The following is a 22,528-nucleotide window of genomic DNA, read 5'->3' as shown; positions in this document are numbered from 1 at the left end:
CTGGCCATCTCTTGCTGCGGCCACACAATAACCTCCTTCCTGGTCCTGCCTCCGCTCCACCCCCTTCCCATTTGCTGTCTACCCAGCTGATATGTCCCTGTGTTATTTTCCTATACTAGCCTTCTTTTTTTTTTTTTTCTTTTGAGACAGAGCTTCACTCTTGTCACCCAGGCTGGAGTGCAATGGCACAATCTCGGCTCACTGCAACCTCTGCCTCCCAGGCTCAAGTGATTCTGCCTCAGCCTCCTGAGTAGCTGGAATTACAGGCATGCACCACCATGCTCAGTTAATTTTGTATTTTTAGTAGAGACAGGGTTTCACCAGGTTGGCCAGGCTGGTCTCGAACTCCTGACTTCAAGTGATCCGCCGGTCTCAGCCTCCCAAAGTGCTGGGATTACAGGTGTAAGCCACCATGCCTGGACTGTCCTAGCCTTCCAAGGCTTCCCTTCGCTGTCCTCAGGCTAATGTCATGGCGGGGCACAGCCTGGTGGTCATGATTAGGGACTCTGGGGCCTGGGTTCCAGGTTTGCCGCTTACTAGCTGTATGACCTTGAATGACCTACTTAACCTCTATTTACCTTAGTTGAGGCAAAATGAGACAATTGGGTAAGTGAGATAACAATGATAGGTCCTACTGTATACAGCTGTTCTGAGGATCAAACTTAATACATGTAAAGCACCTAAGTAGTACTTGACATATAGTAAGTGCTCATGAATGTTAGCTGTTAATATAATCATAAGGCCCTCTGATCTGGATGCTGCTTAGGTCTCTAACCTCTTAGCTTACCAGTTCTCATCTCCCATGTAAATCAGCCCGAATATTATTATTTATTTCAGAGACAGAGTCTTGCTCTGTCACCCAGGCTGGAAGGCAGTGGCATGATCAAATCTCACTGAAGCCTCAAATTCCTGGGCTCAAGCAATCCTCCCAACTAAGCCTCCCAAGTAGCTAGGACTACAGGCAAGTGCCATCACACCCAGATAATTATTTTATTTTTTTAGTAGAGACAGTATCTCACTTTGTTACCCAGGCTGGTCTCAAACTGACCTTAAGCCATCCTCCTGCCTCGGCCTCCCGAAATGTTGGGATTATAGGCATGAGCCACTGTGCCTGGCTCCAAATACTTTTAATTACCTGAGAGTACAAACTCTCTCTTTCTTTCAATGCCCACGCCGCTGCCCCCCAACTCCAGCACCAAGTGCTCTGAGTTGAAGCTCAGTCTGAGGCCCAGTTTTTCTTCTGCATTGCATCTCCAACAACTGGACACAACAGTATGTTGAACGAATGCACGAGTGAATGAGAACAGCATCACATGTGGGTTCTGTTTTAGGCTGTTCTCACATTGCTATAAAGAAATACCTGGGCCGGGTGTGGTGGCTCACGCCTGTAATCCCATCACTTTGGGAGGCCGAGGCAGACAGATCACCTGAGGTCATGAGTTTGAGACCAGCCTGGTCAACATGGTGAAACCCCGTTTCTACTAAAACTACAAAAAATTAGCCAGTCGTGGTGGCATGTGCCCATAGTCTCAGCTACTCAGGAGGCTGAGGCAGGAGAATCGCTTGAACTCAGGAGGCGGAGGTTGCAGTGAGCTGAGATGGCACCTCTGCACTCCAACCTGGGTGACACCCACAAAAAAAAAAAAAAAAAAAAAGAAATACCTGGGTGGTCGTGGTGGCTCACGCCTGTAATCCCAGCACTTTGGGAGGCCGAGGCCGAGGATCACTTGAGGTCAAGAGTTTCAGACCAGCCTGGCCAACATGGCAAAACCTCGTCTCTACTGAAAGTAGAAAAATTATCCAGGTGTGGTGGTGCACGCCTGTAATTCCAGCTAGTCTGGAGGCTGAGGCAGAAGAATCGCTTGAACTAGAGAGGTGGAGGTTGCAGTGAGCCCTGATAGCGCCACTGCACTCCAGCCTGGGCAACAGAGCTAGTTAATTTATAAAGAAAATAGGCTGGCTGGGCACGGTGGCTCACGCCTGTAATCCCAGCACTTTGGGAGGCCGAGGCGGGTGGATCATGAGGTCAGGAGATCGAGGCCATCCTGGCTAACACGGTGAAACCTCATCTCTACTAAAAATACAAAAAACTAGCTGGGCGTGGCAGCAGGCGCCTGTAGTCCCAGCTACTTGGGAGGCTGAGGCAAGAGAATGGCATGAACCCAGGAGGCAGAGCTTGCAGTGAGCCGAGATCACGCCACTGCACTCCAGCCTGGGCAACAGAGCAAGACTCCGTCTCAAAAAAAAAAAAATAGGTTTAGTTGGCTCATGGTTCTACAGGCTTTATGGCAAGCATGGTACTGGCATAGGCTCAGCTTCCAGGGATGCCTCGGGAAGCTTCCCATCATGTCGGAAATCAAAGGAGGAGCAGGCACATCACATGGGGAAAAGAGGAGCAAGAGAGAGTGGGGGTAGGGAGGTGCTACATACTTTTCTTTTTTTTTCGAGATGGAATTTTGCTCTTGTTGCTGAGGCTGGAGTACAATGGCACGATCTCCGTTCACCAGAACCTCTGCCTTCTGGGTTCAAGTGATTCTCCTGCCTCAGCCTTCCCTAGTAGCTGGGATTACAGGCATGCGCCACCACGCCCGGCTAATTTTGTATTTAGTAGAGACGGGGTTTCTCCATGTTGGTCAGGCTGGTCTTGAACTCCCGACCTCAGGTGATCCACCCACCTTGGCCTCCCAAAGTGCTGGGATTACAGGCGTGAGCCACATGCCTGGCCACCACACACTTTTTTTTTTTTTTTGAGACGGAGTCTCACTTTGTCGCCAGGCTGGAGTGCAGTGGTGCAATCTCGGCTCACTGCAACCTCTGCCTCCCAGGTTCAAGTGATTCTCCCGCCTCAGCCTCCCGAATAGCTAGGACCACAGGCGCATGCCACCATGCCTGGCTACTTTTTTTTTTTTTTTTTTTTTTTTTGTATTTTTAGTAGAGACAGAGTTTCACGGTATTAGCCAGGATAGTCTCAATCTCCTGATCTTGTGATCCGCCCACCTCGGCCTCCCAAAGTGGTGGGATTACAGGTGTGAGCCACCACACCCATCCCTGCCACATACTTTTAAATGACCAGATATTGGCTAGGCACAGTGGCTCATGCCTGTAATCTCAGCACTTTGAGAGGCCAAGATGGGAGGATCACCTGAGGTCAGGAGTTCGAAACCAGCCTGGCCAACATGGGGAAATCTTATCTAAAAATACAAAAGTTAGCTGGGTGTGGTTGTGGGCACCTGTAATCCCAGCTACTCAGGAGGCTGAGGCAGGAGAATCGCTTGAACCCAGGAGGTGGAGGTTGCATTGAGCTGAGATCATGCCACTGTACTCCAGTCTGGGCAACAGAGCAAGAGTCCGTCTCAAAGAAAAAAAAAAAAAAGGCCTGAACCAAAGCAATAGCAGTGGGAGTGGAATAAAGAGGAAACATTTGAGAGGAAGAATTAATGTTAATCCCTAAACACCTTTACTCAAAGCTTCCTAGGAATGTGTTAGGGGATTGTGGGAATAAAGAGCTGAAGTAGCATTTGCTCCTGTCCTCAAGTACCTCAAATCCTATAGAAGCACACCTAAAAATAAAAACATATATGCAGGGAAGGCCACATTTAGCATCACTGCAGCCAGTGTCACTGAGAGATCACTATACTTGTGAAATCAGCAAATTAAGGCACCATACATTTCCAAGTGCCTCTGTCATTTACCCCAAGGATCTTTTGTAAGTACCTAAATTGTTATTTTGGTTAAAACACACTACAAGGCCGGGCGCGGTGGCTCATGACTGTAATCCCAGCACTTTGGGAGGTTGACGCGGGCAGATCATGAGGTCAGGAGACCGAGACCATCCTGGCTAACACAGTGAAACCTCGTCTCTACTAAAAAAAATACAAAAAAGTAGCCTGTAGTCCCAGCTACTCAGGAGGCTAAGGCAGGAGAATGGCGTGAACCCGAGAGGCGGAGCTTGCAGTGAGCCGAGATCGCGCCACTGCACTCCAGCCTGGGCGACAGAGCGAGACTCCGTCTCAAACAAACAAACAAACAAACAAACAAAAAAACCCACTACAGTATACATCTACACCCCACCAATTTTTAGAGGCAGGGTAGTGAGGTTCAGACTGGGCCCACCTCTACCACTTGTCAACACGTGATCTTGGGTAAGTTACCAAATTCTCTTAGCCCATGCTATCACGTGAAGATGAATGAGACTGGAATGTCGGCGAGAGAGAACATGATGGGGCTATAGGAGGGGGTATGGTCAGATCTTGCAGGGCCATGTGAACTACCATAAAGTTTTCGGACTTTTCTTCTTCTTTCTTTCTTCTTTCCTCTTTCTTTCTTCTTTCTTCTTCGTCTCCTTCTCCTTCTTCTTTCTTCTTCTTCCTCTCCTTCTCCTTCTTCTTTTTCGTTTAGACATGAGGTGTCACTGTCACCCATGCTAGAGTGCAGCGGTATGGTTGTAGGTCACTGCATCACTCCAACCTCAAACTCCTGGACTCAAGCGATGCTCCTGTCTCAGGCTTCTGAGTAGCTGGGACTACATGTGTGCACCGCCATGCCCAGCTTGGATTTAGTATTGTAAGTTCAATGGGTTGTGTTTTTTGTTCCAATTTATTATCACTTTTCAATTGGGGCATAATGTCTACAAATAAATGCAAAAATCTTGTATTGAGTTCAATTAGTTTGGATAATTATATACGTCAATGTTATACCACCGAAAAGAAAATACAGAACATTTCCATCACCCCAGAAAAGTCCCAAGTGCACTTTTCCTGTCAATTCTTCTTGTCTCCGGAACACTTAAGGGTGCTAAACATGTTATGTTTGCAGTGGGTTTTTTTTTTTTTTAACTTAGATGTGGTAATATATGTTTGCGTTTCCAAAGGATCACTGGCTGCCAAGCAGAGGACAGCAAGGCGGGTAAAGCACAAGCCAGGCGAGGGATAATCAGGCAGGATTGCACGGAGGTCGCCTAGCAACCAGAAAGTGCTGTCGGGGGCCGGGGGGCCGCTCTGCTCCTGTGAAAGGAGGAGGCCCCGCCCCCTCCCCGCCCTCTCTCCGCCCCACGCTGTGCGCGAGCACACAGGCAGCCCCGCCCCGCCTCGGGGGCGGACAGAGGCATCTTATTGGTGGGTTTTCCGGAAGCGATGGATTCGGAATCTCGCCCGCAGCCTCGCAAGCCCGAGCGGCTGTGTGCGGTGCGTGGTGCGTGGTGCGTGGTACGTGCGGCGGCACGTGGCGCGGGTGCGGGGCGGGGCGGGGCGGGGCGTGGCGTGGCGGGGTCGAGCGGCGCGGGCGCGCACCCGGAGCTGTGGACGGAGAGCGCCTCCCACTGGCGTCAGTTTCCTCACGTTGTAGTAGCGGAGCATGGCCTGGACCGGGCCCCCGAGACCGCCCCGTGTAGCCTCACCCAGCCTGGGCGCCTCAGCGACCGGGACGGGACCAAGGGGCTCGGGGATTCTCCCTGCCCCAGGCCCTGGTGCGTGACTGACCCTCCTGTTCCCAGAGCCCCCAGCGCAGGCCGGGATGTTCGTCCTGGTGGAGATGGTGGACACCGTGCGGATCCCCCCTTGGCAGTTTGAGAGGAAGCTCAACGACTCCATTGCCGAGGAGCTGAACAAGAAGTTGGCCAACAAGGTACGGGGCCCACGGCTCGCGGGCAGGCCTTGGCGTGGGAGAGCCAGCGCCGCCCACTGGCCGCAGGCCTGGCCTCGGTCATGCCAAGCCCTGGCCGTGGGCAAGCAGCTTAATGTCTCAGAACTTTTCTTCACCGTGAAACGGGATATTGAAGGGGATCAAAAGAAAATGGGCTTGAAAAAGGGAGTCGTAACTGCAAGTGTTAAGATTCCACAATTCTAAATTACTTTGCAATTGCAGGCAAGTTATTGACCCCCTCTGGGCCTCAGTTTCCATTTGTAAAATGGGGATAAAATGTTGCTGTCCTTCCAGCCATGCATTGTTTTTTTTGTTGTTGTTTTTTGTTTTGTTTTGTTTTTTGTTTTTGAGACGGAGTCTTGCTCTTTCGTCCAGGCTGGAGTGCAGTGGCGCGATCTCGGCTCACTGCAACCTCCGCCTCCCGGGTTCAAGCGATTCTCCTGCCTCAGCCTCCCGAGTAGCTGGGACAACTACAGGCACGCGCCACCACCCTCAGCTAATTTTTGTATTTTTAGTAGAGACAGGGTTTCACCATGTTGGCCAGGATGGTCTCGATGTTTTGATCCCCGTGCCTCGGCCTCCCAAAGTGCTGGTATTACAGGTGTGAGCCACCGCCTCGGGTCAATGCATTGTTTTTGTGAAGATGGACAGTTCTAGTAGTACAGAGTTAACTGTCAGGAGGTTCATCCGTTCATTCCAGCAGCCAATATTTGTGCGCCTTCTCTGCGCCGTGCCTATGTGCCTTAGTGCCAGCTGAGAGGTCTTCCCACTGCCGTTTCTTTGACAGTCCTCCCTTTCCAGGTGTTCTGTGTCACATCACTCTCTCTCCTTCTTAGACTTTTTCCTTTCCCTCTCTTTGAGAGCAGGGACCTTATCTGTCTGCTTCCCTGAAGTATCCCCTCATTTAGCCAAAGCCTGGCGGGAGTAGATGTCCCATAATTTTCTGGGTTTTTTTTTGAGACGGAGTCTCGCTCTGTCGCCGAGGCTGGAGTGCAGTGGCGCTATCTCGGCTCACTGCAAGCTCCGCCTCCCGGGTTCACCCCATTCTCCTGCCTCAGCATCCCGAGTAGCTGGGACTACAGGCGCCCGCCACCGCGCCCGGCTATTTTTGTTTTGTTTTGTTTTGTTTTTTTTAGTAGAGACGGGGTTTCACCGTGTTAGCCAGGATGGTCTTGATCTCCTGACCTCGTGATCCGTCCGCCTCGGTCTCCCAAAGTGCTGGAATTACAGGCGTGAGCCACCGCGCCCGGCTTTTTTTTTTTTTTTTTTTTTTTTTTTTTGTGAGACAGAATGCCGTTCTTGTCGCCCAGGCTGGGGTGCAGTGGAGCGATCTTGGCTCACTGCAACCTCCACCTCCCAGGTTCAAGCTATTCTCCTGCCTCAGCCTCCTGAGTAGCTGGGATTACAGGCACCTGCCACCACTCCCGGCTAATTTTTGTACTTGTAGTAGAGGTGGGGTTTCGCCATGTTGGCCAGGCTGGTCTCAAACTCCTGACGTCAGGTGATGGTGATCTGCCTGCCTCAGCCTCCCAAAGTGCTGGAATTACAGGTGTGAGCCACCGCGTCCGGCCATTTGTCTGTTGACTGAATGAATGAAACAGAGACAAGGCTCTGTGCTATAGTGTGGTGGGAAAGCAGATATGAATGAGAGGGGTCCACAGTTGAGTGTGTGGTGACAAATTGAGGTAAATGTTATGAGGGACAGGTGTTCACACACCTGTGGAACAAAGGAACATCCCCTGGAATGAGGGGACCTGCAGCTTTGTTGAGGAGGTGGGGTTGAAGCTGAGATCTGATGGTGAAGTGGCGCCAACCAGAGGATTCCTTTCTGGGGTGGGAGGGGGCTGGGTGGAGAGAAGAGCCCTGAAGGCAGGAGCTGGCATGTGCAAAGGCACTGTGAAGAAGGAATACAGGCTGGGTGCGGTGGCTCACACCTGTAATCCCAGCACTTTGGGAGGCTGAGGCGGGTGGATCACCCGAGGTCAGGAGTTTGAGACCAGCCTGTCCAACATGGTGAAACACCATCTCTACTAAAAATACAAAAAACAGCTGGGCATGGTGGTGGGCGCCTGTAATCCTGGCTACTTGGGAGGCAGAGGGAGAAGAATCACTTGAACCCAGGAGGTGGAGGTTGCAGTGAGTTGAAATCGCACCATTGCCTTCCAGCCTGGGTGACAAGAGTGAAACTTTGCCTCAAAAAAAAAGAAGAAGGGGTGAAATACCCACCATGGTGTGGAAGAGGCTGGTGTGGCTTGGGCAGAGGGGAGGGTGGGCTGGACAGGTGGGTAGGGGCCAGGCCACACAGCCCTGTAGGATGTCGGAGTTGAGGTATTGGTCTTTATCCATGGAGCATCAGAAGGTGATGGGCTGAGAAGGAGCCAGAAAGAGGATGCTCAGTTGGCTTTAGACATGAGGCAGGTCCCTTCAGAAGAGGTGAGGTTGATTTGGGGGTTGCTAGGTAGTGGAGGGAACTCATGGAGTCTTTAAGTGGATGGCTTCTGGTTCTTTGTGAGGTTGAAGGTGAGGGTCTGTTGGGGGATGGAGGTATGGACCTTGTGGAGAGAGAAGGTGTGGAAAATCCAAGAAGGGAATATAGTCCCTTTGGGGTACAGGTCCTGTTGGGACAAGTCTTTTAGTATTTGATTAGATGAATCGTTTGAGAGGAGGCCCACACAGAAATCCATGGTCTGACAAAGGGCACAGATCTTGTGGCGTTATCTTGGTGAGGTCTGGCCACGACTCTGAGTTCTCTGAGCTTCTTGCTAATTCTTGGACAGTTCTCGCAAGGGTTCTAAGTGGGGGTGATGACACGGTGGCAGATAAGCAGACACTGAGTAGCCAGTCGTTTGAACCACCATGGTGTGGGGTGACGGCATGGGATTTCTGCACATTCTTGGTGTAGGGACCAGCCCCACAGGGTCGGTGGGTCTCTCCCCATGTGTGGCGACGAGAGAGTGTAGAAATGAAGACACAAGACAAAGAGATAAAAGAAAGCTGCGCCCAGGGGACCACTACCACCAATGCGCGGAGACCGGTAGTGGCCCCGAATGTCTGGGTGCGCTGTTATTTATTGGATACAAGGCAGAAGGGGCAGGGTAAAGAATGTGAGCCATCTCCAGTGATAGGTAAGGTCACATGGGTCACATGTCCACTGGACAGGGGGCCCTTGCATGCCTGGTAGCTGAGGCAGAGAGGGAGAGGAGACAGAGAGAAAGACAGCTTACGCCATTATTTCTGCATATCAGGGACTATTAGTACTTTCGCTAATTTTCTACTGCTATCTAGAAGGCAGAGCCAGGTGTACAGGATGGAACATGAAGGCGGACTAGGAGCGTGACCACTGAAGCACAGCATCACAGGGAGACGGTTAGGCCTCCAGATAACTGCGGGCAAGCCTGACTAATGTCAGGCCCTCCACAGGAGGTGGAGGAGCAGAGTCTTCTCTAAACTCCCCCGGGGAAAGGGAGCCTCCCTTTCCCGGTCTGCTAAGTAGTGGGTGTTGTTCCTTGACACTTTTCGCTACCGCTAGACCACGGTCCGCCTGGCAACGGGCGTCTTCCCAGACACTGGTGTCACCGCTAGACCAAGGAGCCCTTCTGGTGGCCCTGTCCGGGCATAGCAGAAGGCTCGCACTCTTGTCTTCTGGTCACTTCTCACTGTGTCCCCTCAGCTCCTATCCCTGTATGGCCTGGTTTTTCCTAGGTTATGATTATAGAGCGAGGATTATTATAATATTGGAATAAAAAGTAATTGCTACAAACTAATGATTAATGATATTCATATATAATTATATCTAAGGTCTATATCTGGTATAACTATTCTTGTTTTATATTTTATTATACTGGAACAGCTCGTGTCCTCGGTCTCTTGCCTCGGCGCCTGGGTGGCTTGCCGCCCACACTTGGGGCCTAGGTCTTGTGTCTGTCTGCCAGCTGCAGTCCCTGTGGCTGCGTCTGTGTGTCTGAGATGTTGTGAGCACAGTGGCGTTTAGCTGTGGCTCTGACACTCACTAAACTGTGAGCTCTGGCATTGGCTTTGGGATGTTGGAGAGTGCACGTTTAGGCAGCATTCCTGTCACTGGTCCTCACTAGTAATAACAAAGATCCTTGATGATGATGGTTTCCAGTACACGAGCCAGGCACGAGGCTAGGGGCTTCACATCCGTTATCTCTCTTTATTTTATAACCCTGCAGCCTGGTATTTCACATTTGCAGATGGGGAGACCGAGGCTCAGAGAGGTGAAGTGACCCTCTTGGCAGTCACACAGTGGGTGGTGGAGCTGGCCTTGGAACCTGGACCTGTTTTGTCACCCAAGGCCCTGCTCCTTCCAGAGTTCTGCATCCTTCTGAAGTTCCTTACCCTGGTTCCCTCCACAAACTCATTTTCACCTAAAAAAGGAGATAATCATGGCTTGCTTGTGGTTGTGAGGGGCTCAGATTGCCTGGGAGCTGGGCCTGTGGTCACTCTGTATGCATGTGTACTTGTGTGTCTGTGTTTGTATGCATGCAGGTCGTGTACAACGTGGGACTCTGCATTTGTTTGTTTGATATCACCAAACTGGAGGATGCCTATGTATTCCCTGGGGATGGCGCATCACACACCAAAGGTGGGTATCTTCTGTCCCTGGGGCATTGGGTTTCTTGGGGCTCAGTTTTCTGTAGCCAAAGGTCAAGCCAAAGCCAGGTTCAGTGGTGCGTGCCTGTAAGGCTGAGGGCAGAAGGATCTCTTGAGCCACGGAGTTCAAGGCCAGCCTGGGCAACATAGCAAGACCCTGTCTTTAAATAAATAAATAAAATATTTAAAAAATTTTAATAGGCTAAAGCCAAAGAGATGGCCACGGGGTGGTGGGAGTCCTGGAGGTTGGGAGACCTGGGGTCTCATCCTGAATCGGCCAGGAATTGACCTGGTGACAGTGGCAGAATTCTCTTCTTTGGGCCTCTGTTTCCTCATCTGTGAGGCCTGAGATGTGGACTAGTTGGTTCTCAAGGCCTCTTCAGCTCTGACATCATAGCTCTGTGTCTGTGCCCTTTTGGTCTCATTGCTACTGAGCCCTGCACCTTGTCCATCCCTCAGGCTGCCCGCTGCCTGTGGAGAGCAGACGGAAGGGGGATCAGCAGGCTGGCTGGGGGTGGGGGACTTCGATAGTAGGACACAGTAGGTAAGAGTGTGGCCTCGAGATTCAAAGCTGAGCTCTGCTTCTTACTAACTGTGTGTCCTGGTTGAATATGTCATCGCTGTGTGCCTCTGCTTCCTCATCTGTCAGTTGCAGTTCAGGATGTCAACTGCAGTTCAGGATAGATTTTATATTCTAAGACCATTGTGAGGATTAAGGAGTTAATACATGAAAGCTCTTAGGACAGAGCCTTGGCACCTAACGAGCACTCAGTGACTTATCAGCGTGGATTGTTTCTCCCTATTCTGTGGGTCAGTTGGGTGGTTTTCCTCTCGTCTGGCTGGCCTGGGGCTGGACAATCTAGGATGGTCTTACATTCTGAAGGTTGGCAGACTGGTTGGTTACTGGGGTCCTGGGCTGGGCTGGCCCATCTCTGCCCCACATGGTCTCATCTTTCAGTAGGCCAGGCTGGGCTTGGCGGTTTTAAGGTTCCAAAGTTCAGTGCGTAAGTACTTCTCAAGCCTCTGCTTCCATCCCATTGGCTAGGGTGAGGGGATGGAGAAATAGACTTCACCTCTGGGTGGGAGAAACTGCAGTCACATTGCAAAAGGGTGTGCATCCAGGGATGGAAGGTGGTTACCAGATCCTGGAAGGAGAGAGGAGTAGAGAGAGGACCACCCTGAGAGGAGCCAGGACCACCAGTCAAGGGAGGTGATGAGCCCCGGGAGAGGGGCATTCTTCATTCTCATGTCTGGACCAAACCAGTGTAGGAGATGGTAAGAGGCCCATTGAGACGGTTCAGGCTCCCAGAGCGCAGGCACCAAGCCTGCCATCCCTTGGGCACTCAGAAGCGCAATTCTCAGCCTGCCCCAGGCCTCCTGAGTCAGAATCTTGGGGGACGGGCCCAAATACTTTTTTTTATTTTTTATTTTTTTTAAGACAGAGTCTCGCTCTGTTGCCCAGGCTGGAGTACAGAAGCGCAATCTTGGCTCACTGCAACCTCCACCTCCCAGCATCAAGCGATTCTCCTGCCTCAGCCTCCCGAGTAGCTGGGATTACAGGCACGTGCCACCACGCCTGGCTAATTTTTGTATTTTTAGTAGAGGGGGTTTCACCATGTTGGTCAGGCTGGTCTTGAACTCCTGACCTCGTGATCCGCCCACGTGCTGGGCTTACAGGCGTGAGCCACTGCCCCCAGCCCCAAAGACTGTTTTAACAACGTACCAGGTGGTTGTCACACGAGCTCGTGTTGGATAAACCCTGCTATAGTCCATACTGGTCAGCCTCTCAGCACAGAGATGCCAGAACATTCCAGAGTATGCTGTGAGACTGCCTAGTGTCTGTGTCCAGCCATTCAGGGAATTAATTAGTTCACATGGATGTTACCATGCTACGCCGAGAGGCCGAAGAAACAGGCTATCTTTGTACGGACTGGGAGCATTTTCATTAACAGAGAAATAAGATTGCAGTGTGAAAACAACCACGATGGCCTCTGTTTACAGAGAAGGATGCTGAGCTGAGCCCAGTCTCCACATTTGGACGGGGGCCTTGGTTGTCCAGGAGACAAGTGGTAATAGGTACTAGAACTTCCAGAAAAACGTGGAGAAAAAAGTCAAGTTGGGGCCGGGTGTGGTGGCTCACGCCTGTAATCCCAGAACTTTGGGAGGTCAAGGCGGGTGGATCACCTGAGGTCAGGAGTTCTAGACCAGCCTGGCCAACATGGCAAAACCTCATCTCTACTAAAACTACAAAAAAAGCCAGGTGCAGTGGCTGACGCCTGTAATCCCAGCACTTTGGGAGGCCAAAGCGGGCAGATCATGAGGTCAGGAGATCTCCTGGCTAACACGGTGAAACCCCGTCTCTACTAAAAATACAAAACATTAACCAGGTGTGGCAGCAGGCACCTGTAGTCCCAGCTACTCAGGAGGCTGAGGCAGGAGAATGGCGTGAACCCAGGAGGTGGAGCTTGCAGTGAGCTGAGATCGCACCACTGCACTCCAGCCTGGGCAACAGAGTGAGACTCCGTCTCAAAAAAAAAAAAAAATTAGCTGAGCGTGGTGGCACATGTCTGTAATCCCAGCTACTCCGGAGGCTGAGGCAGGAGAATCGCTTGAACCCAGGAGGCAGAGGTTGCAGTGAGCTGAGATTGTGCCACTGCACTCCACCCTGGGTGACAGAGTGAGACTGTGTCTCAAAAAAAAAAAAAAATTAGCCAGGTCTGGTGGTGTACACACCTGTAATCTCAGCTCCCTGGGAGGTGGAGGTGGAGGCAGGAGAATCGCTTGAACCCAGGAGGCCGAGAACACGCCACTGCACTCCAGTCGGGTGACAGAGAGAGACTCCGTCTCAAAAAAAAAAAAGTTGGAGGAAATTCTGTCTATTCAGTTGGAAGATTTCTACTGCTGGCTTTTATTAGCCCCCACCCTCATCTGTCCTGGGTCTCTGTTTTCTTGGGAACCAGGCGGGAGGCATGCAGTGATCACAAGGACCTAGATTTGAATTAATTCTGGCTCTGGTCTCCTGGATGGGGACCTTGGGCGGGTACCTCTGCCTCTCTCGGCCTTGGTTTCCTCCTCTGTACAATGGGGTTAACCCTGCAGCTATAAAAGTTCTGTTGAGCACCATGCAGGGTGAGCTGTGATTTTGTGGTGGGAACCAATTGCCATGCTTTGAGGCTGATGTCTGACCCCAGGCCCTGTTCCCACTGCTCCCACTCCTGCAACCCCACAACCTCACTCAGGGCTGTCACTGAGCCAGTGCTGAAGGGCTCAGCACCAGGTCATGCTGTGCCTTCACCTTTGCTCAGAGGAATATTTATTTGCCTGGGCCTTGGAAGCGGTTGCTTTACCTCTCTGAGACTCGGTTTCCCTATCTGTGCACACAGTATAATAACAGTAATAGAGCCTTCCTCCTTCATCAAATATCTGTGAGGAGTCAACGAGCAAGTCTGAGTGAAGCTTTGGTCTAGCACCCCGCACGTGGGGAATGCTCACAGATGATGGCCTTTGTGGCATGGGACCCTGACCCCCACTGGCCAAGTTTATCCCTCGTCATTTGGTGCCAGCCCCTGTTCCCCGCACCCTCCAAGCCTGGGACCTGCTGTACCCTGCCCCCACCTGTCCCATACTGATTGGGGGCCCTGCTGTCAGCTCCAGAGCAGTGCAACTTTGTGACCCCCTTTAGTTATTTATTTTTTAACATTTTAAAATATTATATTGATTTGCAAATCGGGCAGCCTCCTCAGCCAGAGTTGGTGCAGAGACACCCCCCACCTTTTTTTTTTTTTTAAATATATATATATATTTTTTCTTGAGACAGAGTCTTCTCTGTTGCCCAGGCTGGAGTGCAGTGGCACAATCTTGGCTCACTGCAACCTCTCTGCCTCCTGGGTTGAAGCCATTCTCCTGCCTCAGCTTCCCGAGTAGCTGAGATTACAGGGGCCCACTACCACGCCTGGCTAATTTTTGTATTTTTAGTAGAAATGGGGTTTCGCCATGTTGGCCAGAATAGTCTTGAACTGCTGACCTCAGGCAATCTGCCCGCCTTGGCCTCCCAAAGTGCTGGGATTATAGGCATGAGCCACCGCGCCTGGCCTTTTTTTTTTTTTTTTTTTTAACCTTTTTTGACATGTTTATCATTTATTTCATTTTTTCTGTTGTGGTAAAATATACATATCATGAAATTTACCAATTTAAACATTTTAAGTGTGTAAGTCAGTGGCATTAGGCACATTCATATTCTTGTGCAACCTTCACCGCCATCCACCTCCAGAACTTTTTAATTTTTTTTAAGATGGAGTCTCACTCTGTCGCCCAGGCTGGAGCGCAGTGGCGCGATCTCGGCTCACTGCAAGCTCCACCGCCCGGGTTCATGCCATTCTCCTGCCTCAGCCTCCCGAGTAGCTGGGACTACAGGCGCCTGCCACCACGCCCGGCTAATTTTTTTTTGTATTTTTAGTAGAGACGGGGTTTCATCATGTTAGCCAGGATGGTCTCGATCTCCTGACCTCGTGATCCGCCCGCCTCAGCCTCCCAAAGTGCTGGGATTACAGGCGTGAGCCACCGTGCCCAGCCCACCTCCAGAACTTTTTCATAGGGCAGATATGGTAGCTCATGCCTGTAATCCCAGCACTTTGGGAGTCTGAGGCGGGCAGATCACTTGAGCCCAGGAGTTCGAGACCAGCCTGGGCAACATGCTAAAACCCTGTCTCTGAAAAAATGCAAGAGTTTCACTCTTGTTGCCCACGCTGGAGTGCAGTGGTGCAGTCTCAGCTCACTGCAACCTCTGCCTCCCGGGTTCAAGCGATTCTCCTGCCTCAGCCTCCTGAGTAGCTGGGATTACAGGCACGCAGCACCATGCTCGGCTAATTTTGTATTTTTAGTAGACACGGGGTTTCTCCATGTTGATCAGGCTTGTCCTGAACTCCCGACCTCAGGGGATCATCCTGTTTTGGCCTCCCAAAGTGCTGGGATTACAGGCTTGAGCCACGGTGCCCGGCCTGCTCAGCTAATAATTTTTGTATTTTTAGTAGAGACTGGGTTTTGCCATGTTGGCCAGGCTGGTCTCAAACTCCTGGCTTCAAGTGATCCGCCTGCCTCGGCCTCCCAAAGTTCTGGGATTACAGGTGTGAGCCACCGCGCCCAGCTTCCTTCCTCTTCTTGATGGTCCTTTAGACTCATCCTTTCTGACTTTCCAGGCATCCCCTCTGCAGGCTACACATCCCTAGACCTGCAGGTGGGGCTCTTGTGAGATGAACTGCAGATCCAGCACTCTCCTGGCTGGCCAGCCTGTTGCTCTGTGTCCTGTTTTTTCACTGAGATATAATTCACATACCACAAAATTCACGCTTTCAAAGCATACAATTTAGTGGTTTTTCTATATTAAGAGTTGTGCAACCATCACCACTATCTTTTTTTTTTAATTACATTATCACTATTTTGCAACTCCTTGTGAAGACAGAGCTCATCAATGATCATTAACTTTTTAGCTTCCCCCAAAGAGAGACAAACAAGCATTATATAGTTCCCGGTGGAAGAACTCAACACCAATTATAAAGCAGTTCTGTTGCTAAACATTAGACTTGAATCTGTTAAAAATTCTAGATGCAAGTTCCGGTTCGGAGGAACTATAGGGATGGAGGAATACAGTGATTGGCACCACAGGCCTCCAGGGGTTATGGTAGGTAGGCAGATATGAGCAGGGCAGGAGAGGGTCCCCTACCACCAGGAACAACAACCTCATCAGCTAAGCCATCACCACTATCTAATTCCGCAATTTTTTTTTTTTTTTGACAGTTTCACTCTTGTTGCCCAGGCTGGAGTGCAATGGCACAGTCTCAGCTCACCGTAACCTCTGCCTCCTGGGTTCAAGCAGTTCTCATGCCTCAGCCTCCCAAGTAGCTGGGATTATAGGCACCCAATACCACGCCTGGCTAATTTTTGTATTTTTTTAGTAGAGATGGGGTTTCACCATGTTGGCCAGGATGGTCTCGAACTCCTGACCTCAGGTGATCTGCCCGCCTCGACCTCCCGAAGTGCTGGGATTACAGGCGTGAGCCACCACACGGGGCCATTCCACAACGTTTTTATCACACTACAAAGAAACCCCGCCCAGCAGCAGTCACTGCTAATCCTGTCCTTCACCCAGGCTCTGGCAGCCACTTAACTGCTTTCTGTCTCTGTGGATGTGGTTCTGGACACTGCACACGAATGGAGTCGCACACTGTGTGGCTTTTGTGTCTGGCTGCTTTCACTTGGCCCCATGTGAAGGTTCAGCCCGAGGTTCAGCCACACTGTAGCGCGTGTCAGAATTCCTTCCTTTGTAAGGCTGCATAATATTCCATTGTGTGTCTCCAGCATGTTTTGCTTACTCATCCATCCATGGGGAACTCCGGGTGCCCAGCATTTGCTTTTGGATGTGGTTATTCCAGCCTGGGGCTCCCTGGGCACAGGATCATGTGCTGTCCCACCCCCGTGAGCCCAGCGCCCAGACTGGGCCTGGCACAAACCTGGTGCAGGCTCTGTGAAGATTTTTTTTTTTTTTTTTGAGACGGAGTCTTGCTCTGTTGCCCAGGCTGGAGTGCAGTGGCATGATCTTGGTGCACTGCAACCTCCACCTCCCGGTTCAAGCGATTCTCCTGCCTCAGCCTCCTGAGTGGCTGGGATCATAGACACCTGGTATCACACCCAGCTAATTTTTGTTTTTTGGTAGAGACGGGGTTTTACCATGTTGGCCAGGCTGGTCTCAAACTCCTGACCTCGGGTGATCTGCCCACCTCGGCCTCCCAAAGTGCTGGGATTACAGACTTGAGCCACCCCGCCCGGCCTCTGTGAGGATTTATTAAACCAAACTGAATGTTGGGTTATGTGGGGGACAGGGTTTTTCCATCTGTGGGTAAGTGGCCCTTGGCCGCCCTCATCTGCTCTCTGGGAGGTCAGCACAAGGCCCAGTCACCTTCATGGTGGCTGTGATGGCTCACGTTTGTGTCTTCCCAGGGTGAGGGGTCCATCGGCTGCCTCTCCTCATGCCCTGCTGCTGCCCGGGGGCCAGGGGCCCTGCTGTCCTGGGGGGCATGTTGGCCGACTAAATGGTTGACGGCATCGTGGAAGCCTGTGTTTTGGATTAAACCTGTCTGAGGAAGGCAAGATTCGACCCAGTGGCCCTGTCTGATGGGTACAGAAGACCAGGTGTCTCCCCATGGCTATGTGGCTGTGAGTGGGTCACCCTGGCTCTGAGCCACTTCTTTATCCTCATGGTGGGAACTCCGTTGGTGACCAGCAGGGGGCAGCCGCGTGCTTGTTCTCAGGTCAGCGTTGGACTCCCACTTTGGGGCTTGGAGCAAGGGCCTGAGTGACAAGGTGACATACAGCTAATGCCAGGGCCTGGGGTCAGAGTCTGCGATGTGGGCACAGACCCCACCTGGTGTTTTCCTTGCTGTCAGGTGAGTGGGGACCACCTGCAGCAGGGCCTGAGAACCCACAGAGGCATTTTTGCTGGGCTGCTGGCCTGCGCCCCGCAACACCAGGGCATTTTTAGCCTCCACTCCAGGTCAGAGCTGTGCCTGGGGCTGACTTTGCTGCTCAGCAGGAGGTGGGAGTTTCCAAACCCTGCTTTCTTTACCAGTTGCTTCTGCCCTTTTTAGGAGCTGAAGGAGAGCCTGGAGGGAGGTTGAAATTGACTTTGGAGCCACTGATGGCTCAGAGTCTGGGCTCAGGTGTGAGTAACCTGGCAGTTTTGGGAGTGCCCAGTTACAGGACAGCTGCTGCTGGCCCCTTGTGGGGGCCATGCTGTGAACTTGCAGGAGACAAGGGGAGGGTCTCAGCCTGCAGGGGGATGTGGCATGGAGCAGCCGCACAGGCCCCTGGGTGTGCTGGCACCTGAGGGTGACATGGGAGCGTGCTGGGGCCCCGGTCAGCATCACTGACGGGCTTTCTTCATTTCCAGTCCATTTTCGCTACGTGGTGTTTCATCCATTCCTAGACGAGATTCTGATTGGGAAGATCAAAGGCTGCAGCCCGGAAGGAGTGCACGGTAACAGTGGCCCTGACGCCTCAGACAAGACTTGGGAACACTGTGGGGGCAGGAGGTCTGTGCCCATCCACATGGTCAGGGGAGGGCTCAGGTGTCGAGGCCGAACCTTCCCCGTGGCGTCAGAGAAGCTTGCCCACCCTCCCTTTTATGTGTTGTGTGAGGACCTCCGTCAGCAGTGAGGTTTCACTGTGAGGCCGTCACTCAGGACTTCAGGGTGGGCACTGAAGCTGGCGGAAGTGACTGGGAGTCTTCAGCGCCCACTGGCCCCCATTGTGTGCAGAGGTTTTGGGGACTAGGTGCTCTGGGCTTTGCCCAGGGCTGCTCCGCTATGTGGGTGGCGTAGGCAGAGGCATTAGGTGGGGAAGGGGCCTAGGTTTCCACAGTGATATCCGCCTCGTGGGCAGCCCCGGGCAGGGCTTGCCTGTCAAGCATCAGACCCCGCAGTGTTTGGCGTCCACTGGGACCCCCATCTCAGGCTGTCACCTGCTTCCTTCCTTCCAGTCTCTCTAGGCTTCTTCGATGACATTCTCATCCCCCCAGAGTCACTGCAGCAGCCAGCCAAGTTGTATCCTCTGAGGGTTAAAGTGATTTGTCACAGAGGAGCTCAGGCCTCTCCAAAGGAAGGTCCCCACTCCTTGGGGTGGCCTTTGGGTCCTGTAACCTGATGTCACTGGCCTCTGTGCCTGCCCCCGCCGTGCTTTTGCTCCAGAGGCACCAGCCTGTCTGCCTCCCGTGCAGGGAGTGATGTGATACCCACATGCCTGTCTTTGTCGGGGCCATCAGGCTTGGCTGTCTGGGTTGTACACTGCACACCATTAGAGCTGTGGTGTCCTGGGGGACACCATTCACTTCTGGTTCACTTCACTTAGGTAGTCCCTGCAGGAATCATCTTAAAGATCACTTGCCCTGGAGGCATGTGCTGGTTCCTGGGACATGAGGCCTTGCCTGTGTGCCGGGTCATGGGCTAAGATGTGTTCCTCTTGGGCCTCCGTTGTCCCTGTCCCACCCCTCACCTTGCTGTACTGTGGTTGTCTGTTTCTGTGGGGCTATCCACAAATCTGAGACTCCTCACTGGGAAGGACTCTGACGTGTCACAGCTGTACCCACTGTGCACAGCACGGGACCTGGCACAGAGGCAGGACCCAACAGTGGGACTGCCACCAGAGAACCCATGGCTCCCCTGTGTGGGCTCTGCCGGGGACGATGGAGAGCCAAGGGGGGCTGCCGTGGCTGGGTGGCCGCACGGCTCTGGGTCTGCGTGTGACTCTAGGATGTGTTAGAAAACCTAGCACAGCCCGGCTGTTTCTCTCACCAGCTGTCATCCAACTGGGCAGGTGACCTCCCATCCCAACTACGTCCTCTTGAAAACGGCAAGTCCTTGGGTGCCCATCAGCTTGTCACAAGGCTGTGATGAAAAGCGTGTGTGGGGCTCCGTGGCAGGAGGCCCAGTTTGCTCTTGACTTGAGAGGTGGGACTCGGATCCTGTCTCGTTCCCTCCTGCTCTGGTGTTCTGAGATCCATGTGTGTCTGGCCGTGGCGCCTGGCTGGGGACCCCATGTTCCCCATCCGGGGTCCTGGCCTCGAAGAGTGCTTGCTCCTCACTGTTTGGCCCAGGCCTTGTACATGGGGCTGGGACCTGCTTTTCCTGTGACTTCCCAGCCACAGTGATCTCACCCTGGGATTGGTTTTTCCTGCGGTGGGGGGTGGGTGCTGAGGGAAGCCCCTCCCACGATCTGGTTGCTGCCTTGACCCTGGACCCCCTCAGCGATGAAGCGGAGCAGGTGTGGGTGTGGGAGTACGAGACGGAGGAAGGAGCGCACGACCTCTACATGGACACCGGAGAGGAGATCCGCTTCCGGGTGGTGGACGAGAGCTTTGTTGACACGTCCCCTACAGGGCCCAGCTCAGCAGATGCCACTACTTCCAGTGAGGAGCTGCCAAAGAAGGAGGCTCCGTACACGCTTGTGGTGAGTGGCCCTGATGGTGCTGAAGCCCCCATGAGGCGGGAGAGCTGGAGTGCAGGACTGGAAGCTGTGTCCTGGGGGTTCTGTTCTGGGATCTCCCCCAGCAGGTCAGGGATCCTGTTGGGGGGGTCTTGGCTGGTCACTTCTCCCTGGAGAGCCTGAGTTTCTGTAGGCCAGGGCTGTGAGGCAGTAAAGGTACATGGCTGCTGGTGGGGTGGGCGAGTCAGCTTGCAAAGGGAACAGAGCTCACACTGGACAAGACCACTGATAAAGAGGCTTTGAGGCCAGGTGCAGTGGTTCACATCTATAATCCCAGCACTTTGGGAGGCCAAAGTGGGAGGATCACGTGAGGCCAGGAGTTTGAGACCAGCCTGGCTAAAAAAGTGAGAGGTTGTCTCTATGAAAAACAATTAGCAGGGCATGGTGGCGTGCCCTGTGGTCCCAGCTACTTGGGAGGCTGAGATGGGAGTATCCCTTAAGCCCAGGAGTTCAAGGTTCTGCCACTGCATTACAGCTTGGGCAACAGAATGAGACGCTGTCTTTAAAAAATTGGGGGGTAGGGAGGGGTTTGAGGGAGAAAGAAATCAAGGAAGGGGCTTGGGAGAGATCAAAGCCCTGAGATTAAGGGTAGGGCTGCTGGGGCACAGTGGCTCACGCCTGTAATACCAGCACTTTGGGAGGCCAAGGCGGGCGGATCATGAGGTCAGGAGGTTGAGACCATCCTGGCTAACACAGTGAAACCCCATCTCTACTAAAAATACAAAAAATTAGCCAGGTGTGGTGGCGGGCGCCTGTAGTCCCAGCTACTTGGGAGGCTGAGGCAGGAGAATGGTGTGAACCTGGGAGGCGGAGGTTGCGGTGAGCCAAGATCGCGCCACTGCATTCTAGCCCGGGTGACAGTACGAGACTGTGTCTCAAAAAAAAAAAAAAAAAAAAAAGGGTAGGGCTCCCTGTAGGAGCAGCATTGCAGCAGTGAAATAAAAGGGAGGGCTCCAGGGAAGAGTGGCTTTCAAGGCTGCTCCCTGTTGGATGTGTCTGGGGCATGGGCCTTGTGTTTGCTCAGCCTTCCTGCCACGATTAGAACCTAGGTGGCCCTGGAGGGCAGGCCTAAGGGTGAGGAAGGGTCCCTGACCCTATCAGGGCCTGGGGTTCCTGGAGAGGGGTCTGTGCCCTGCATGCTGCGTGCCCGTCAGGAGCACTGCTGTGGCTCCCACATCTCTCCAGAGCCTCTGGGCTGCCGTGTGCCCCGCCTCCTCTTTGCCTGTGCTGGGCCTGCTGGGCTCCCGTCACCTCCTGTCCAGGTTGGTTCAAACCAGCATGTCAGTGAAATGTGCATGTTCTTTATCCCTGGCAGGGATCCATCAGTGAGCCAGGCCTGGGCCTTCTCTCCTGGTGGACCAGCAACTAGCCCTGGGGCTGGACAGTGGACCCTACCAGCCTGCGGGAAGGGTCCGGCTGTGCCGGCTGTGAAGACAACAGCAGCTGAGGCCGATGCTAAGGAGATAGTGTCTTGAGCTGGACAGTGAGGCAAGGCCAGGAGTGCCCACCAGCTTGCCCCCCTCCTCCACCATCTAGGCCCTGCTCCTCCTTCACTGCAGTGATGGATCCATCTGTGGCTGTGGCTGTTGGGCCTCCACTGACCTTGACTGAAAAGACCCTTCCTGGACCCTGGACTTGGTAACAAACGGCACAGACAGCAATCACTCACTCACAGAAGTCACTGGTTTTGGATTCTTGTTTTCCTTGTAAGAACAAAAGGTTCTCTAGACTCCTTCAGCCACCAATGAAATGATCAGGCAGGAGAAAAACTTTAGATGGGAGTCTTGTCATCAAAAATAAATACAGTTGTATGGAGCTGCTTAAGATCTGAACCAAACTAAAAATAGGAAGACAGGGGCTAAAAAGTTATTTTAAGAACCCCCCCACCACAACCACAGTCACTCCGTGGGCTGAGCGGGGAGCAGGAAGCATGTCTGGTCACACTATCTTGGAATAAGAAGCCATGGCTGGATGGATCGGATCCGCTGATGGCACACGTGGAGCTGAACTTGACACCAGTCGGGGGGCGGGGAGGCACTGCCCTCACTGTTGCAGCTCCTTCATTCTGTTGAGGGCACTGCCAGCGCGGAACCACTCAATCTGTGTCTCGTTGAAGGTGTGGTTCAGGAGGATGGTCTCCTGGGTCCCATTGGGGTGCTTGATGATGCACTTCAGGGGCTGCAAGGAGAAGGCGGGTATGGGTGGAAGTGGTGGGTACTGCGTGCCTTTGGCCCTGCAGGGG

General features: G+C 52.7%; 2 protein-coding genes across 3 annotated transcripts in view; one reads left to right on the top strand and one right to left on the bottom strand.

Moving 5' to 3' along the window:
• Window positions 1-4,054: 4,054 nt before the first annotated feature.
• On the top strand, window positions 4,055-22,101 carry POLR3H (RNA polymerase III subunit H). 2 transcript variants are annotated; one of them, XM_024240235.3, is made up of 9 exons: window positions 4,055-4,142; window positions 4,399-4,563; window positions 4,871-5,204; window positions 5,492-5,622; window positions 10,150-10,246; window positions 18,197-18,283; window positions 18,785-18,848; window positions 20,049-20,250; window positions 21,602-22,101. In XM_024240235.3, the coding sequence occupies exons 4-9, from the start codon at window positions 5,512-5,514 to the stop codon at window positions 21,653-21,655; spliced, it is 615 nt and encodes a 204-aa protein (XP_024096003.1). In that variant the 5' UTR covers window positions 4,055-4,142; window positions 4,399-4,563; window positions 4,871-5,204; window positions 5,492-5,511; the 3' UTR covers window positions 21,656-22,101. The 2 variants fall into 2 exon arrangements, with proteins under 2 accessions (XP_024096003.1, XP_054399493.1); XM_054543518.2 differs by lacking the exons at window positions 4,055-4,142; window positions 4,399-4,563 and having other exon boundaries at window positions 5,154-5,622.
• ACO2 (aconitase 2) overlaps window positions 21,965-22,528 on the bottom strand; it is a 61,096-nt gene continuing 60,532 nt past the window's right edge. Inside the window, exon 18 of the mRNA XM_002831184.6 lies at window positions 21,965-22,464. Coding sequence (XP_002831230.3) covers window positions 22,330-22,464 — 135 coding nt within the window. The 3' untranslated portion in view covers window positions 21,965-22,329. The remainder of the gene's footprint in view (window positions 22,465-22,528) is intronic.

Source organism: Pongo abelii, chromosome 23, assembly GCF_028885655.2.
Source record: "Pongo abelii isolate AG06213 chromosome 23, NHGRI_mPonAbe1-v2.0_pri, whole genome shotgun sequence".
NCBI lineage: Eukaryota > Metazoa > Chordata > Mammalia > Primates > Hominidae > Pongo > Pongo abelii.
The sequence above is the reverse complement of the archived record's forward strand: the minus strand, read 5'-3'. Positions and strand labels throughout refer to the sequence as shown.

Bases quoted from the DNA above. Each gene is read 5' to 3' on its own strand.
- POLR3H (XM_024240235.3), top strand. From the start codon at position 5,512: ATGTTCGTCCTGGTGGAGATGGTGGACACCGTGCGGATCCCCCCTTGG. The intron at 5,623-10,149 runs GTACGGGGCCCA...GTATGCATGCAG, and splicing joins ACAAGAAGTTGGCCAACAAG to GTCGTGTACAACGTGGGACT. The intron at 20,251-21,601 runs GTGAGTGGCCCT...TATCCCTGGCAG, and splicing joins AGGCTCCGTACACGCTTGTG to GGATCCATCAGTGAGCCAGG.